The sequence below is a fragment of the Mercenaria mercenaria genome, chromosome 17 (assembly GCF_021730395.1).
Source record: "Mercenaria mercenaria strain notata chromosome 17, MADL_Memer_1, whole genome shotgun sequence".
NCBI lineage: Eukaryota > Metazoa > Mollusca > Bivalvia > Venerida > Veneridae > Mercenaria > Mercenaria mercenaria.
Window position 1 is genome coordinate 56,308,228 of NC_069377.1, and position 18,027 is coordinate 56,326,254.

Genomic DNA, 18,027 nt, shown 5'->3' on the forward strand with positions numbered 1-18,027 from the left:
CCGGACAAGCTTAATGCGGATGGACAAACAGATGGATGGAAAGACAGATGGCGAAGGCAAAAACAATATGTCTCCCCCACCTATAGGGCAGACATAATTCTGACAAATTGCATATCAGAGTTATGGTTCTTGGCCTATGTAGTCATCTAATGATGATAAACAAGTGTGCAAAGTTTCAAACCTGAAGCTCTTACAGTTTTTGAGAAAAGGTGGACCTCAACAAACATTTTACCCAAGAAACTCAAATTTTCTAAGTACAAAAAGGGCCATAATTTTATCAAAATGCAAATCAGAGTAATGGTTCTTGCCCTACTAGGTCACCTAATGATGACAAACAAGTGTGCAAATTTTCAAAGCTGTAGCTCTTATAGTTTTTGAGAAATGGCGGACCTAACCAAATATTCTAACCAACACCAACGCTGACGACCAAGTGACAATATCTCGTAGATTTTTTCAAAATTCAGACAAGCTAAAATGTTAAATGCAATTAATTTTTGAATGAGTAAATACTTCATCTCTCTTTTGACTGAGAACAATTCTGGTATAAAGCCTGGAATGCAGTTTTAATTTTTTTCTCACTAATGGACAGCTTCAGAAACTTAATACATGCCTATCAGTGCTAAATACTGTGAAATCATTTTTATTCGCGTAGGACGAATTTTCGCGTATTTCGCGCTAGGACTGATGCGCGAATTAAAGACCGCGCTATTATTAATTTTCAATTTTATTTTTTATTTCTAAAATTGAAACACGTGAATTAAAGCCCGCACGAAATATTCCTTTTTCACATTTGTGCGAAATTTCATGCCAGCGAATTTAAATGATTTCACAGTACAAGGTTATGTGCATGGAATATACATGCAGTATTTATGTAAATGTACAACTCCTTACTGCCCATACAGTAACAGAGGTTTTCACTTACTCTTTCATCAGGATAAATGAATGATGCTGGTTTAACTTTGAAATGGATCTTTAATGAACTCTGTGGCTTGAATCCAATCAAATATAACCCTGAAAATAATACACATAAATGTTTGGTCAACAGGAAACATTTTCATTATCTAATAGTTAGAGCCAATTAAAAGCAATGCTTAACTTGGGAAAATATATTAGTACAGTGTATTATGATAATTCAGAATGTCTAAGGTAAATATCAAAGTAAACAAGAGCTGTTTGTAAAAAACACACATGATGGCCCGTGGGAGCTAACTAGATTGGTAATTTTTAGTCTCACATGTGCCGTATCCTTTGACCAAATGAGCCCTAAGAATGTTTGGGGTCGTCTACTGATGACATGCTATCATAGGATGAAGTCTGACTGCAGTAAGTTCAAGTATTCCCATAGATATTGATCACAAACTGTTTCTCACACTCTATATTGCTATGACCTTGACCTAGTGATTCTAAAAACAATGTGGATCATCTACTAACTGCAGGCAATTGTCCTATGAAGTTTGGAGGTAAATTGTTCCCTTAAATAAGTTAAAATAATTATTTGATGCGTCACTTATTTTCGAAATAATAAAAAAAGTTTGTGATTTTATAGGACAACCCTTGTACTTACCTGATGGATCAAATCTCTTTATTTCATTCACCTCCTCATTTTCAAAGAAGATTCTTTTCCCTCCGTATGTCTGACACTTTTTCAAATCTTGTGGCATTAGAACTTCTCCAGTGTCCTTAAATTATAGAATGTAAGGAATAACTCTATCAAGATTGCACTGTATCCATACATCAATCAAACAGTCCACTTTTAATATTTCATCAGAAGGACAACACAACACAAAGTTTTCAGGGTTGGGAGAGGAGCGGTGGCCTGTGACCTTGACCTTTGACTGAGTAACCCCAAAAATAATAGGGGTCATCTACTTTGTAAACCCTATCACCCAATGCAGTTTGATGGTTCTCCAGTTATTGATCGGCAAATAAAGTGTGACAGGCAGATTGCCCCTGTAACTTTGACCTTGATGGAGTGACCCCAAAAACAATAGGGGACATCTTCTCTGTAAGTCCTATCACCCTACTAAGTTTGAAGGTTCTAGGTCAAATGGTACTCAAGTTATTGATCGGAAATGGATTTCCATGTTCTGGTCCCTTTGACCTTGAACTTTAATAGAGTGAACCCAAAATCAATAGGGGTCATCTACTCTGTAAGTCCTATCATCCTACTAAGTTTCAAGGTTCTAGGTCAAATGGTTCTCAAGTTATTGATCGGAAATGGGTTTCCATGTTCTGGTCCCTGTGACCTTGAACTTTAATAGAGTGACCCCAAAATCAACAGGGGTCATCTACTCTGTAAGTCCTATCATCCTACTAAGTTTGAAGGTTCTAGGTGAAATGATTCTCAAGTTATTGATCGGAAATGGATTTCCATGTTAGGCCCCTGTGACCTTAACCTTTAACAAAGTGACCCTAAAATCAATAGGGGTCATCTACTCTGCAAATCCAATCATCCTATGATGTTTCAACATTCTGGGTCAAGTGGTTCTCAAGTTATTGATCGGAAATGGTTTTCTATGTTCAGGCCCCTGTGACCTTGAACTTTAACAGAGTGACCCCAAAATCAATAGGGGTCATCTACTGTGCATGTCAAATCATTCTATGAAGTATGGAGTTTCAGTTGTCATACATAATGATATTTACCTTCAGGTAAGTTTTTGTGTGACTTTTAAGTTCTTCATTGGTCCTTTTGTCTAATTTCACCGGATAAGGCTTGGTACATGGTCTTACTAAGTTATAACTGCAACAAGACAAAGTATTATATTTACATATTTGAAAAATGAAATCAATTCCTTTATGTACATAGTAATTAACCAGTGTATATTTTTTAAAGAAAAAACATGTCTCCAAATGCATGTAATCTAGTTATGGCAGATTTGTTTTAAGAAATAGAATGTGGAAAAAAATAAACAAAACAGAACTTTTCAAGTAACAAATGCTTATATTAATTTACCTTTTTCCTTGAGTATTTTTTTCGTATTTTTTTACCTTACCAAAAAATGAGTCAATAAAAAATTAACAAAACAACTTACACTCCTACACCCATTTCTAATCCCTCTCCAAGTGAAAGTGAAATATGTCGATAGGCTCTCTTTTTGTGATCTTTTGATCGTACCCTGAAAGTTATTAGTTGATGCATTAGCTCACAAACTGTACTATTTTGTTATAAAATTCCAATGAGGCATTCCTAATTAACTAACAAGAAAACTTTTAACTTTAAATCAGTGTTGAATGCTTTCTGCTGTATAAATTCAGATCGCGTCTCATTAAGAATTTTAAAACTGTCAGAGCTTTTAAAACAGAGTTGAAAGAAGATAAAAACTAACATATTTTACAAAACTTACTTAAAAATAACATACTGTACAATCATTTTAAAAATACTTTGGGTATGAAACTTTTTTTTGTTTCTGCAAAAAACAGCTATTAAATGGGCTTTTAAATACATGGATTTCAAAATTCCATTCGTTACTTGGGATACAATTTTAGTTCAAGGGGTACAGTCATTAATTTACCTTGAAAGAAGTTCCTCCAGTTTCTCTGCAGGATCTGCTAACTCTGTTAACTCATCATCATCCGTGTACAGTAAGTCCTATCATATGAGAAGTATTTGAGCCGTGCCATGAGAAAACCAACATAGTGGGTGTGCGACCAGCATGGATCCAGACCAGCCTGCGCATCCGCGCAGTCTGGTCAGGATCCCTGCTGTTTGCTAACAGTTTCTCCAATTCCAGTAGGCTTTAAAAGCGAACAGCATGGATCCTGACCAGACTGCGCGGATGCGCAGGCTGGTCTGGATCCATGCTGGTCGCAAACCCACTATGTTGGTTTTCTCATGGCACGGCTCATTTAATATTGTGAAAATATATCTTCTGATATTTATATCAATCTAAACCTTGTAAGTGATTGAGACATGTAATCATAAATGGTACCTGTTTCAGTTTTATAATATACTGTAAAATGAAATCATTTTAACTTGACTGACACAAATTTTCTGGTTTTGACAAAGAAAAAAAAAGTAGCAATCAATTTATAATGTACTTACCTTCCAACATTTTGGTTACATGCCTTCTTCAGGGAATAACAATAAACAATAGAAATAACATCGTAGTATTTTACACTAAATTTTGAAGATAAAATAAATGGAAATTTTGCTAATTCAACTGCATCTAGTTTCGCTGACTGACTCGGCCATGAAAATGACTCCCCCTTGATGATTATTGATTTCACAAGTATCTGAGGTTTCATTATATGTAAACTTTTATACACTATTTTTTTAAAATTAAACCACTTAAATTTTGGAATAAATAAACAATACTGCTCATATTTGTACTGATGTGCAAGATGTTGCGACTCAGACAAGTTATGTGGACACTTATTATCCACAAGGCGAAAGCGTATTCTTCCAAAAACTCTGAAGTCAGACGCTCTGTGCACGTGCCAGGACACATTTTTTAATTCAATAATACATCTCAATCGGTATATATGGCATGTTACCGTAGAGGGATCAGTAGGATCAATTCCCTATTAAATATATAGGGAAACCAAGAATATATCTTTTATCTAAGTATGTAACACTCTTTACTACAGAACATACCTTGTAGAATTTGGTGACATCAAAGGTTTCCCCTGGCAACTGAAGATGCATCAACTCCAAGTCTATACCAGTTTCATTCAGATCACTAGCCTTCGTCTTAGCTTGACGCTGATAGAAATGAAATACATACATGCTTAACTTTTTTTTTCAAGTTTAAATCACTGCAAAATTTAGTGGTTCTTATTTCATACTAGCACGGGAACCTCTTTGTATAAAATTTCATGTTTATTCCAGTGAGTGTCTGAAATGTCGAAATTCAGAACATTGCAAATTATTCAAGTTATATTTTTAGCGGTCATAGTTAATGAATAAAATCTCAGGGGTTTAAAATCACAAACATTCTTGAAAAATTTGCATATTACTTAACAAGAACGATGCAACTAAACAGTTGTTTTTTTAAGTGACTCAACTGCTGATGTACCTGTAACTGTTGATTGCCGGCATGTGGATTATCCATGCATGTGAACAGCAGGATTCGCTTGGAATTCACTTTCTGTGAGCTGAAATAGAAAAACAAATGAAAAATGCTTATCACTTAAAGGACAATCATTACAGCAACAGCAGCTGTCAGATGGAAAAACAAGATGGTCATAATGACCCTGGATCGCTCACCTAGTAATATGAGCTACATGTTCCAAATGTCGAACTGATGCTAAAATATTAAGAAAGTAGGTCAGTAGGTCACATTCACGGTCACTGAAAGTCAGTTTTAAGATGAAATATCAAAGGCCTAGGCCTTGAACTTTCAGACAAGAAGATTTTAAAAGTTTTTTTCATTCATAAGTCTATGTAAAACTTGGGACCCCCAGGGAAGGGCCTCTTTTCACCCAAGCAGCAGAATTCGAACAACTTTGGTAGAGAACCACAAGGCAATGCTACATACCAAATATCAAAGGCCTAGGTCTTGTGGTTTCAGATAAAAAAATTTAAAAAAGAAATTTCCTATGTAAGTCTATGTAAAACTTGGGACCCCCGGGGCAGGGCCTCTTTTCACCCCAAGGGGCATAATTAAAAGAATCTATATAGAGGACCATTAGATGATGTCACATACCAAATATCAAGGCTCTAAGCCTTGTGGTTTTGGACAAGATTTTCAAAATTTTCCCTATATAAGTCTATGTGAACCATGTGACCCCCAGGGCGAGGCCATATTTGACCCTAGGGGGATAATTTGAACAATCTCGGTAGAGGACCACTTGATGATGCTACATGCCAAATATCAAAGCCCTATGACCTGTGGTTTTCAACAAGAAGATTTTTTTAGTTTTTCCTTTCAGTTGCCATGGCAACCAGTTCTGTATGGAATTCAATTCTTTGAACAATTTTGAAAGGGGGCCACCCAAGGATCATTCCTATGAAGTTTGGTGTAATTCTGCCCAGTGGTTTTGAAGAAGATTTTTTTAGAAATTGTTGACGGATGGACGACGCACACTGCATGACGGACATTGAGCGATCAAAAAGTTCACCATGAGCCTTTGGCTCAGGTGAGCTAAAAACAGCCCACTCAACTATTTCAATGCTTGATAGTGAAATAGGGCATATTCTGAGGAAACTAGAGCTACCATTGGAGTAACTAATACCTAGAATGTGGATGATCATGTCGGAAAACAGTTTAAATAGGAGTCAGATACATCAATTAAATACAGAGATAGAAAGTGTAACACTTTAACCTGAATTTGGGGACATAATTCATGGAATATTTCTGCCAGAGAAATGCACCTTGTGTCATATGATGTGGTTCATGATGTGAAATAACTATTTTAATACTGAATCAAATCCACTGGGTAATACCAAGTTAAAGTGAAAGAACATAAAACATTTAACTTGAAATTCAAAGTTAAAAGTAGTATAATTCATGAAATACTTGAGCCAGATTAACTTTTTAAATTTTAAATTAAATCCATTCAGAAATAATTCAGTAATAACAGTGACTGAGTGAAAGTACATCAAAACTTTATTAAGCTGAAATTATAAGTTAAAAGGGGGCATAAATTAAGACATGTAAAATTACTGGTTTTAAAGAAATTCACCTTTTGTCATATTATATAAAAGATGCTGCTGAATAACTATTTTAAAGGCTCATAATGCCTGTGATTATAATGTGGCTGCCATATTCTGTGTTGTTTTGCCCCAAATTTCAGTTACTGGGTTTTGTATTGCCAAAAGGTTTCAAAAGATTTTACGAATAAATCCCACAGATTCTTCCTAATTTTGTTAACTTTTCTCACTGAATAAACAAAACTGGAAAACATTTCCCCTGATCTTGGACTTAAAACAGAATGGATCTGGAACAATCTAATTACCTTTAAATGATAACAAAAGTTTTAATACTCAAAAGCCTTGGGATCAGGGCTCCAGAAATTTTGATAACTCAATCGGTCTGAAACGAAAATCCTGATATCGGCACTATCCCACCCACCGCATTCTCAATATTACACATTTTGTATAACGTGAAGAGTAAAGAAATAAGCATGTCATTCATTAAATATGAGTTACCGGTCACCGCGAGTTACCATACAATGAAGACAGTTATTCAGTGTTATGAGTGATCGTTACTTTGTTTAAATTTTGATGTTTTTCCGAGAAAATACTTGCAAGGATAAAATTGCCGAGGCACGTAACTAGTCTAAAAACCAACGCACTTGACTTCGGTACCGTATACACGGCAGATACTTTGTGATGTTTCCTCATTCTTTGACGGAATTCTATAAAATACAATGCGTCAAAGTGAATTACAAGACATATATTCTCTGCTAAACAGCCTCAGTATTTTAAGTATACTCTGCCGCGGACTGAATGTGTCCGTTATGTGAACGCTGAGATCGAATTTCCCGCATGTACCAAAAGATCACACGGGTTGGCCACGGATATTTCATTTCACTTACGTTGTACTTCAGTAAGCAACTACATGTTATAAAGTTATATGTTCTCTTCTGATGTAAACAAAATTTCATTTTGAAACGTTTTTTAAATGACCGATTTGATAAACAGCACCACCCCGGTTTTCTTTATCATTCGTGTTTGCCAGTCCATTTTTTTCTTTTTCTTTTTTGTACGGTCGGGTTGCAAAGACGATTTTCTGCACTTGTTTCAACTGGAACCCCAAAAAATGAATCATGTAATTTTTTCTAATCAAGTAATTATAGAAATTATTTTTATCGGTTTTCCGTGTTATGTCTCATTAAATCAAAGACCTATAATGTACAATTATTGCTCGTTGATTAAATGCAGTGACCATTTGTTTTTTACCCGTGATCAAACATAGCTTTTTGAAATAAGCCATCCGTCGGATTCTAAATAAATTAAGTGGATCCCCGTCGAAATGATTTGGATCCAGTCAGAAACAATTGGAAACCAGTCAAAAATGTTTATTATAGTTCAAACATCGTTTTTATCTAATGACAAGCGAGGGATTTTCAAAAAAGTAACCAACTTATTTTCATATTGTTTCATAACTGAAGAATCTGACCCACTTAAACATGAAGTAGTTCAAAATTAATGAGTATTCATTGTTCCGCCTACTATGGATTTCCCACATTCTAGGAGGCGGAGCAATTACCAAAGCAGGGACAGCATACAAGAAATAATGTGTCTATGTTATAAATGGACCAAATAGATAAATGAGCCATGCCATGAGAAAACCAACATAGTGGGTTTGCGACCAGCATGGATCCAGACCAGACTGCGCATCCACACAGCCTGGTCAGGATCCATGCTGTTCGCTTACAGTTTCTCTAATTCCAATGAATAGGCTTTGGAAGCGAACAGCATGGATCCAGTCTGGTCAGGATCCATGCTGGTCGCAAACCCACTATGTTGGTTTTCTCATGGCGTGGCTCAAATATCAAATTATGTTTTTAGTTTCATTTTAATGCAAGCTGTACTTTCATAGTTCAAGTTTGACCTTTCTGCACCTTTCACTTCCTCTACTGGTCTAAAAAAAACCAGGGTGCACTTAGATTCCACTTTGTCTTGTTTTATTTATACATGTAGTTGCTTTAATTGTACATTTAGAGTTAAACCTGCATATTATATTTCCATTGAATAAGAATATAAAATTGTGTTTCACAAACTACTTGATAAGACTTCGTCTTCTATGTATTCTATGATATAAACTAAATTAAAATCTTCCAGCTGTTTTGCTAGTGGCACTAAAATGACCTTGTATAAAGTTATAGTAAACATGTACTTCTCCATCACGAGTGAAGATAAGACTAGCCAATGAATTCCAAGAGACTGAGGAGGCATGGTTTAGTTTACTTCAAAGAGAGCTTTTTGTTTCTTTGACCTGTCAGTTAAATGAAATGGAATGTTTAAACTATAAATAGGTTATAGATACACTTATTAAACTTCTCACGCATAAAGTTTTGCCTTCACTACGCTACGCTCCGTTTCGGCAAACTTAATTGCATTAGAAGTTCAATAAATGATCTATAACCTATACATACATTGCAGTCGGCTGTCTGCAAACATTAAAGGATGTGCCGCGCGAGCACTGATTGCGTCACGTGGTAATTACGGACCGATTATCAAAGTGACAATCAGACCGATTGACACGTTTATTGATTATCTGAAGGTGCGACCAACAATTTCCTGCTTGACAGGTGGTCGTGTATTGAGATATCAGACCGAAATTTATACTTTTCTCCATTTTTACGGGACCGATTTTTTTACGTCTTTTCACTTCACGAATCGGTCTGAAAACTCAAAAATCGGCCCAAAACCGACAAACCGGCAAATTTCCGAAGCCCTGCTTTGGATATATATTTAGAAAATCTTGATATTTGTCAGGGACTACAATAATCAGTATCTCCGAAAATAAGATAATCCGATCTAATTGAACCCTACACACTATACAGCAAGAGTCAACATCTAGCTTTGCCTTGTTTACCTGTTAGCAAACATATTCTGACATGTCCATAAGGCTTCACTCAGAGAGAATGCTGGGCTATGTCCATAATCCACTGTAAATGTCTTGTAATTTTCTGGAGAAAAAAAATTAAACACTCCAAAATTTGTATTACAAAAGCAAACTGTTTTCAATGAAATCTGTTACTGACTTAAAGTGGACATTTTATTTTCTAATGTTATACCTGATACTACTGTATTCAAAAAGAGACCTGTAGCTTGTGAAATCTTGTGTCATTATATATTTCACAATTTCATAGACAGAAGTTTAAACATTAAAATATTGAGAAATGGTGTTAATTTATGCTCAACATCACTACTGTTGGTGAAAATTTCGGGTAAATTAATCGTTTCCTGTAAAAATACCAAATGATTTTACAAATCGAAAAAATGATACACACAGAAGTAACATTACAAACCTTCACACATTTCTTCAAGTTCAAGGATCCTTGGGGCACCCGGCTGGTCAAGTTCCTGAAAATAGTTTATAATCAAACCTTGCTCACGTGTATTTTTCCTTATAAAAATGGGTATATGTGATTCTTGCCAAATAATCAGAATTTTCACTATAACAAAAAATATAACTAAAGCTTACAAACGCTTCTTCAAAAGTTCATATTCATACTTTAACAAAATTGTTTGTTTTGGGTTTAACGCCGTTTTTCAACAGTATTTCAGTCATATAACGGAGGGCAGTTAACGTAACCTGTGTTCCTGGATTCTGTACCAGTACAAACCTGTTCTCCGCAAGTAACTGCCAACTTCCCAACATGAATCAGAGGTGGAGGACTAATGATTTCAGACACAATGTCCTTTATCAAATAGTCACAGAGAACATACGCCCCGCCGGAGGATCGAACTCACGACCCCGCGATCCATAGACCCACGCTCTACCTACTGAGCTAAGCAGGCGGGCACTTACAAAATGTACCTTTCCCACAGCACAGTACTTGAAGCAACTGAACATTTTTCCATTATATACAGTTATTTCAGACAAAAGTTCATAAGAAAAATTTGCACTAGCGTTTAAAAGATACTTTATGTTGAACAGCAGATTTTGCGTTCTTAGCTTTGTTGCTATCAATCTGTCTTACATATTCTTAAAAAAACTAGAAGATGCTTTTGTAAAAAAGCGCATATCTCCCCCAATGCATAGTCGTGTAGGCAAGAAGTCAATAGGGGACAGGAGTGAAAGTCAAAGAGACATTGATGGTTGGCTGCAATAGGGATCATCTACTTGGCATGTCCAATATTCTGGGTCAAGTGGTTCTCAAGTTATTGATCGGAAATGGTTTTCCATGTTCAGGCCCCTGTGACCTTGACCTTTAACAGAGTGACCCCAAAATCGATACAGGTCATCTACTCTGCATGACCAATCATCCTATTAAGTTTCAACATTCTGGGTCAAATGGTTCTCAAGTTACTGACCTGAGTTCAGGCCCCTGTGACCTTGACCTTTAAAAGAGTGACCCAAAAATCAATAGAGGTCCTTTATTCTGCATGTCCAATCATCCTATGAAGTTTTAACATTCTGGGTCAAGTGGTTCTCAAGTTATTGATCGGAAACAGTTTTCCATGTTCAGGCCCCTGTGACCTTTAACAGAGTGACCCCAAAATCGATAGTGGTCATCTACTCTGCATGACCAATCATCCTATGAAGTTTCAACATTCTGGGTCAAGTGGTTCTCAAGTTATTGATCGGAAATGGTTTTCAATGTTCAGGCCCCTGTGACCTTGACCTTTGATGGAGTGACCCCAAAAACAATAGGGGTCGTCTACTCTAGCAGCCCTACCATCCTATGAAGTTTGAAGGTTCCAGGTCAAATGGTTCTTCAGTCATTGATCGGAAATGAAGTGTGACGTATGGACGGACGGACAGACAGGGCAAAAACAGTATGAGACATATGTCTAACATTTCAAATATATAAAACATACCTGGTATATATAAATGTGTTTGAAATCATTTGGGTTTTTTGACTTCTCCTGCAAAAAAAAAATCAAATGAAAGTTTTAGTAAAGAAAAGCATTCACAGTGCAAACTCCACACCCAGATATCTAACTTGACAGTTGAATGAAAATATTTGAATTTTACAGGTAGTTAGGCAGCTCTCTCCTTTTATCTTCAAAATAAGAAATCCATGAATTCATATCCCCATGAACAGTCAATCATGCCCTACTGAGAACAGTGAAATTTTGTCACTAAAGGTAAAAGATTTTCAAGTATTTAAATTAAAAACTGTAAAACTGTAAATGTACTTCTATAATTAAAAATGAATATAATTTTTACATCAGATGAAGCATTTTATGATGTTGCACACAGCAGACAAAACAATATACATCAAACATGATACATACTGTTCCAAAGAATACCACTCCAATCAAGTCTTTCTCACTGCTTATAATCTTATTTTGTAGAGTTGTCTTGCAACACTGAAACAGCAAAGAAAGCATGTACACTTGTTACTGCAGCAAATAAATATGAGCCGTGCCATTGGAAAACCAACATAGTGGGTGTGCGACCAGCATGGATCCAGACCAGCCTGCGCATCCGCGCAGTCTGGTCAGGATCCATGCTGTTCGCTAACAGTTTCTCCAATTCCAATAGGCTTTAAAAGCGAACAGCATGGAGCCTGACCAGACTGCGCGGATGCGCAGGCTGGTCTGGATCCATGCTGGTCGCACACCCACTATGTTGGTTTTCTCATGGCACGGCTCAATTATAAACAAAAATGTGGTCTCTAATGACGTAAAGCATGTTTTTACTGTTACAAAATCTTTACAATCCCAACGGATTCCGCAGACACTTTAACATAAAACAAACGTGTTAATGCTACTCCATCATAAAAATGTGTAAAAAAGCTAAAACATGAACATTATTTGAGCCGTGCCATGAGAAAACCAACATAGTGGGTATGCGACCAGCATGAATCCAGACCAGCCTGCGCATCCGCGCAGTCTGGTCAGGCTCCATGCTGTTCGCTTTTAAAGCCTATTGGAATTGGAGAAACTATTAGCGAACAGCATGGATCCTGACCAGACTGCGCGGATGCGCAGGCTGGTCTGGATCCATGCTGGTCGCATACCCACTATGTTGGTTTTCCCATGGCACGGCTCATTTTGATCAGTGTCACAAAATCTTCCAGAAACGTCAGGTTGTCAGATCACCATGACGTCATTTTCTTTTGAACTATGTGTTTAAGGGCTGATATAGGTTTACTTTCTGCATTTTTATACCAGAATGATAAACTTATGCTTCTTGTCTTGACACTTCTGACAAACTATGAAGATGAATGAATTCCAAGCATTTATATCAATTAATAAAACTTTTGTAAATTACAAAAATAACAGGACCATCTGCATTCAGAATGAATGGTGCATTGCACAAACAAGTAAAACTGTGAAAATCCCTAAATCCTAATCAAATGATATCTAAACATTTTACCCTGATACAGCGCTGAAATAAACTTTCATCTTCATCCTCATCGTCAACATCAAACATTGGTTTTGTGCAATCAACAAGCATGATCAGTCCATCTCTCATACCACCAGCAAACTGACAATAATAAAAGTTAATTAAAACATTCATTCAGTAATCACTGTCACAACTTACAAATGTATGTTTAAATACCTTCATAAAGATTTTAACTAAAATGCATTCATGTGCAAATACTTGTGTGTAAATTACAAATAGCACTTCTTGGGCAGAAAATGAATTTGTAAGAACGTATTCTACAATCAACCTAAACTATATAATATACACTAACTTGTTGCCCAAATTCCTCATCTTCTTCCTCTTCATCACCAAATCTCTGGAAACCAAATTCAAAGGCCATGGTCAACAGACAACTACAACCTACAATTTAGGAAAAACCATCTGACAGTAAAATTATCATTACAGGGACAGTTTTTCAGATTTTGGTACCAAATCTGTATGGTATGTGCTGCCAACACTACCTACATTGAATGCAGAGAATAGCATAGAAATGATGCAATAGTTTTGCATTTTTTAAATTTTGACTACTATTAAAGGTAGTAATTGTCTTTAAACAAATTGCCTCGGAGTCGTATTCTATTAATTACTGGTTCTATGAAATCACATTTTTTACAATTCACAAATAGTTGAATTGTCATTTATATCCCTGTCCTAAAATTTTAACAAAGTTTTTACTCAAAGTTCATTACAACACATCATTTTTTGACTTGCGTTACAGCAACTAAACATCATCTAAATTCTGCTGCAATCATCAATTAAACTGTTCCTAAATTCTGCTAGAAAAGTATATGCATGACTGTATAGAAATACTGTGAAATTTAATGTGCACTAAGCTGTCAAGGATGACTATTTCATCTAAAAGTCTCTCTTGTACGCAGCTAATTTAAGACAACAATGATAAAACCAAGTTTGGCATTTAGAATATAATAATGTTTTTTTATTGCACATGTTACTAAATATAGTAACAAAATTGCACTGAATTTAAGCGTATATGAGCAGCATGAGGACGATACTAGTGTTCCTGTAAGCTGGTGTGCCTGATATCGATATATGGCACATTTCCAGCCATATCAGGCACACTTCTGGCTGCACAAAACATCCAGATTTTATACTTCCTTTGACAGGATCAACTTATATTCATTTTACAAAAGAATGCATGGTATATTAACAAAATTTCGCTAGCATCCTCTTCTAGCACGGTTTGAATAACGTTGAAACAAGAAACTATGGCCCTAGAATGCATGAATTTATAACAAACATTCGAAAGGAAATGACATCAGTGTCATCAGACAATGTTGAAGTTCCCAAGCATTATATAAACATTTAATGACGCTGTGCAACATTAAATTATTTTAATCTATTTTCAACTTTTAACAGTGCAGAGGAACATATGCAACAAAAAGGTTATGAAACAGGGCTGTTGTGCATTAAGGCAATATTGGCATACTAGACTGGTATTTATAAAGCCCTTGGGCCAATAACTCTCCTAGTATGCCAATATTGCCAGTCCAGTATAATAACCTCATAACTACAACAACAATAAAGCCCTCCAGCACAAACTTTATGGCATTCTGTGGCAGCCACACTGATAAGTAGATATGCTGAAGGAAATCTGGTTCAACTGTTGTCAATTCTCAAAGATAATGGTTGTCATAAGGAGGATCGACCTGGAGACTGGATTAATAACATCTGAACAAGATTGTGTTTTATTTAGTATACTCAGACTGAGTTACTCCATCTGGGAATGATGTGCCTGGGCAAAAGTGTGTCCTACTGGGGTTCAGTTTATACCCTATGAGTATATTTGAGCATGTTTGTTATTTCATTTTTGATGAACCTTGCAGCTCTTCTCTAATCATCTCAACTTGAATGATATGTGACTGTCAGCAAAGGACAATGATGCAGTGTACCAAAGAGCTATCAAAATAAAGGAAGTGTCTAGGGGTACGGATCGGATCCGTACCTCTAGACAAGACTGTTAGGGGTTTTCTAGGGGTACGGACTTCCATTTTTCTAGAGATTAAGGGTCATTTACATTTCAAATTTTATTGAAAATGAAATAACAAATAAAACTTCATCAGCATTCACCTTAAATTTGGATCTAAATGGTTTACAGATAACAAAGTTCATCCGATTTGTTACAATTTCCTTCGAAACGTAAATAACCGAGGAACACCAAATAAATCACGAGGATTCGAACTGGCAGAAAAAAGATAAAAAGATTTAGAAAAAGTATTTAAAAATACTGTTAAATAATGTTGTGAAAAAAACTATTTTTAATGATAATTAACCCTTAGGGTATTTATGTTTTCACACATTTGGTAGCCGTTACGAAATATAAGGGACGTTTTCATAAAGTTTCTTTTACTTAATGTCGGCTATTGCTTATTTTAATAAACAATCAGTTCCATGCCGATTATCATTATATCTTGTTAAATTACAAAATAAATAGTTTCATATTATTATGCCTATTTTTTCTGCTGAATTTCAAATATTATAATTTATTCAATGGTTAGATCGATTCACTCAATCTGTTATCACGGAACTGTGTATTCATTTGGAGTTTGACCGCCCAGTGATAGTCGGAAATCGACGGTTGGGTGAAAGATGTAGATGTAGATGTAGTTCCTCGGTTATTTAGGTTTTGAAAGAGAAGATAAACAATCGGGTGAATGCTGGTATCTGTAAATCATTTAAAATTAAATCCAAGTTTCAAGTGAACAATGGTTAAGTCTTATTTGTTATTTCATTTTGAACAAAATTTAAGATGTAAATAACCCTAAATCTCTAGAAAAATGAGGTCCATACCCCTAGAAAACCTCTAACAGGCTTGTCTAGAGGTACGGATCCGTACCCCTAGACACTTCCAAAAATAAATGCATTTTATAATTCTTTGAGTGTACGAACGCCACTACAGCGATGCATGTTATTTATTCTGTTGCTTTGGCTGAAGAGTTTGATATCTTCAGTAACATTGTCAAATATTGACATAAGTTTTTAATTTCTCTTAGTTGTGCTGATGGTACCATATATCAATATATGTAAAACTAAAAGAACGGAGACAAAAGTGTTTCTTCCAAAGAGACAGTTGCTGTTTGCAAAAATTTATTCATCATAGTTCGACCACCTGGAAATATATTCCTCAACTAAATTCGAAGTGGCTTATTATGCACCTGTTATAATAATGAAACAAGACTTAAACAGCTGAAAAAAATCCAAACAATTTTTGTTGCTCGCGAAAACATATGATTTATACAAAAGTGCCTAAAATGAAAACACCTGTTAATGTCATGCAACGTTGAAACTGGCTTCGGTTTCATATCTTTAATTTTAGTGGATGAAAAGAATCAAAAGAAGTTTATGTACCTGAATTAACCTTAAATCTTAAAAATCTGCAAATTATGCAAATTTTTAGTTGCGCGCTCTATAAGCGTCCAATGAACGAGATGGCATGCAAAACTACGGAGGAGCGATTACGCCAATTGGCTAACTATGGTGGGGCGTCCTAGACATAAAACGTCATCACAAAAAAAAAAAAAAAGAAAAACAACAACAAAAAAAAAACCAGGGAAGCGAACTGTTTAAAAGAACATCACAATTTCTTTGGTTGACACCAAAACTGTATGTCCGAAAGTGGCCAAAATTGGTGCATAAAAGTGATTTTATACCGTAAGTATATAGGCCTATTCTATTCTATTCTATTCTAAATACAGTCGCTTTGCGACACAATGAAACATAGGCTCTGTAGAGCTTTTGAGCGACCCTATTTTAAGAACAGTTAAAACCAATTATACCTTACCCCCAGCAATTTGCTGGTACCCATTTACAGCTGGGTCGACTGATGCAATCAATCGTGTTAAAGTGCCTTGCCCAAGAGCACACCGACTGCAATATGGGAGTAGCCCGGAATCGAACCCGGGGCCTTCACCTCCGTAGGAAAGCATCTTAGCCCTCTCGACCTCGACCAAATCCGCACAGATGTAGGTTTTTCTTTTAGCTGGGTACTAAAAGTTTTCTTCCAGTAATGTTTTCATGAAAAATCTTGTCCTATTATCTAAATCTGATACGATGAAACAACCCCATTTTGTAAATCATTCATTCAAATTCATTCAAACTTCGTTGTAGTTCACTGTATATATCTCATTGTCGAGTATAGAATGTGTTTGTATTGTAACCTCATAATGTTAAAGAAATAAAGGAATGCTCAAATCATACAAACCGCGGAGATGCATATGGGAAAATTAGACCCATCGTGAAAATCACAACAAAAGCCGATAATACGTTTGGCCAGGTAAATCGGCTGCCGAGACTGTTCGCTAGTTTTCGGCCTACTCCGTATTTCAGGCCGATGTCTAACCCTTCTTCGCCAATGTACCGTTACATTAATAGTTTTGATCGTATGGATTTAGGGATATTGTTAAGTTTAATTTACAGTGATTGCAAAGATAGATTAGAAAATAGAAATCTAAATGGCTGTTGGTGGTTTAATCAGAATACCATTTATAACGGTATTCGCAACAAATACATTATTATAAAACCAAACAATGACTTTCCAAAAGTAGTTTCTTCTTGTTTACAATCAGATGGAAACTCGCTTTTATAATACTTTCTTTGATGTTCATGATTATGAAATAAAGATTTTAAGTAGTTTTTATGTAATCAAATAACTGCACATTTATTATTATGTCGTGAGCGGTGTCCAAATAGCTTAGAATTTTATGCCAGCTCAAGATCGAAATTCAACTTCCTAACTTATCGAATTTTGATCCTAAGCTACACCTGAAGATTGAAAAACGTCAAATTTCAAAATAGCTTTTAATTTTGGGCCAGCTCAATGATCGAAATTTGTAATATTCCAAAAGCCAAATTTCGATCTCGTATTGAATGAACAGCCTGTTTCAAGATTGATATTGAAATGAAAAAGTCAAATATCGAGCAAGCAGTTAGTGTCGAGCCATCTCGAAAATCTTACTTCAAATTTTGAAAAGCTGAATTTCAGTATAATACTGAAACTGCAATCTGCTCAAAGTTC

General features: G+C 35.7%; 1 protein-coding gene across 1 annotated transcript in view; it reads right to left on the reverse strand.

Moving 5' to 3' along the window:
- The window catches only part of LOC128550097 (X-ray repair cross-complementing protein 5-like), a 33,372-nt gene extending 16,901 nt beyond the window's left edge, over positions 1–16,471 (reverse strand). Inside the window, exons 1-14 of the mRNA XM_053528255.1 lie at positions 16,362–16,471; positions 13,267–13,355; positions 12,945–13,055; positions 11,858–11,932; positions 11,438–11,485; positions 9,922–9,976; positions 9,486–9,579; positions 5,016–5,094; positions 4,595–4,702; positions 3,513–3,589; positions 3,033–3,116; positions 2,644–2,740; positions 1,565–1,679; positions 923–1,011 (exon numbers count right to left, since the gene is read on the reverse strand). Coding sequence (XP_053384230.1) covers positions 923–1,011; positions 1,565–1,679; positions 2,644–2,740; positions 3,033–3,116; positions 3,513–3,589; positions 4,595–4,702; positions 5,016–5,094; positions 9,486–9,579; positions 9,922–9,976; positions 11,438–11,485; positions 11,858–11,932; positions 12,945–13,055; positions 13,267–13,335 — 1,101 coding nt within the window. The 5' untranslated portion in view covers positions 13,336–13,355; positions 16,362–16,471. The remainder of the gene's footprint in view (positions 1–922; positions 1,012–1,564; positions 1,680–2,643; positions 2,741–3,032; positions 3,117–3,512; positions 3,590–4,594; positions 4,703–5,015; positions 5,095–9,485; positions 9,580–9,921; positions 9,977–11,437; positions 11,486–11,857; positions 11,933–12,944; positions 13,056–13,266; positions 13,356–16,361) is intronic.
- Positions 16,472–18,027: the final 1,556 nt, after the last annotated feature.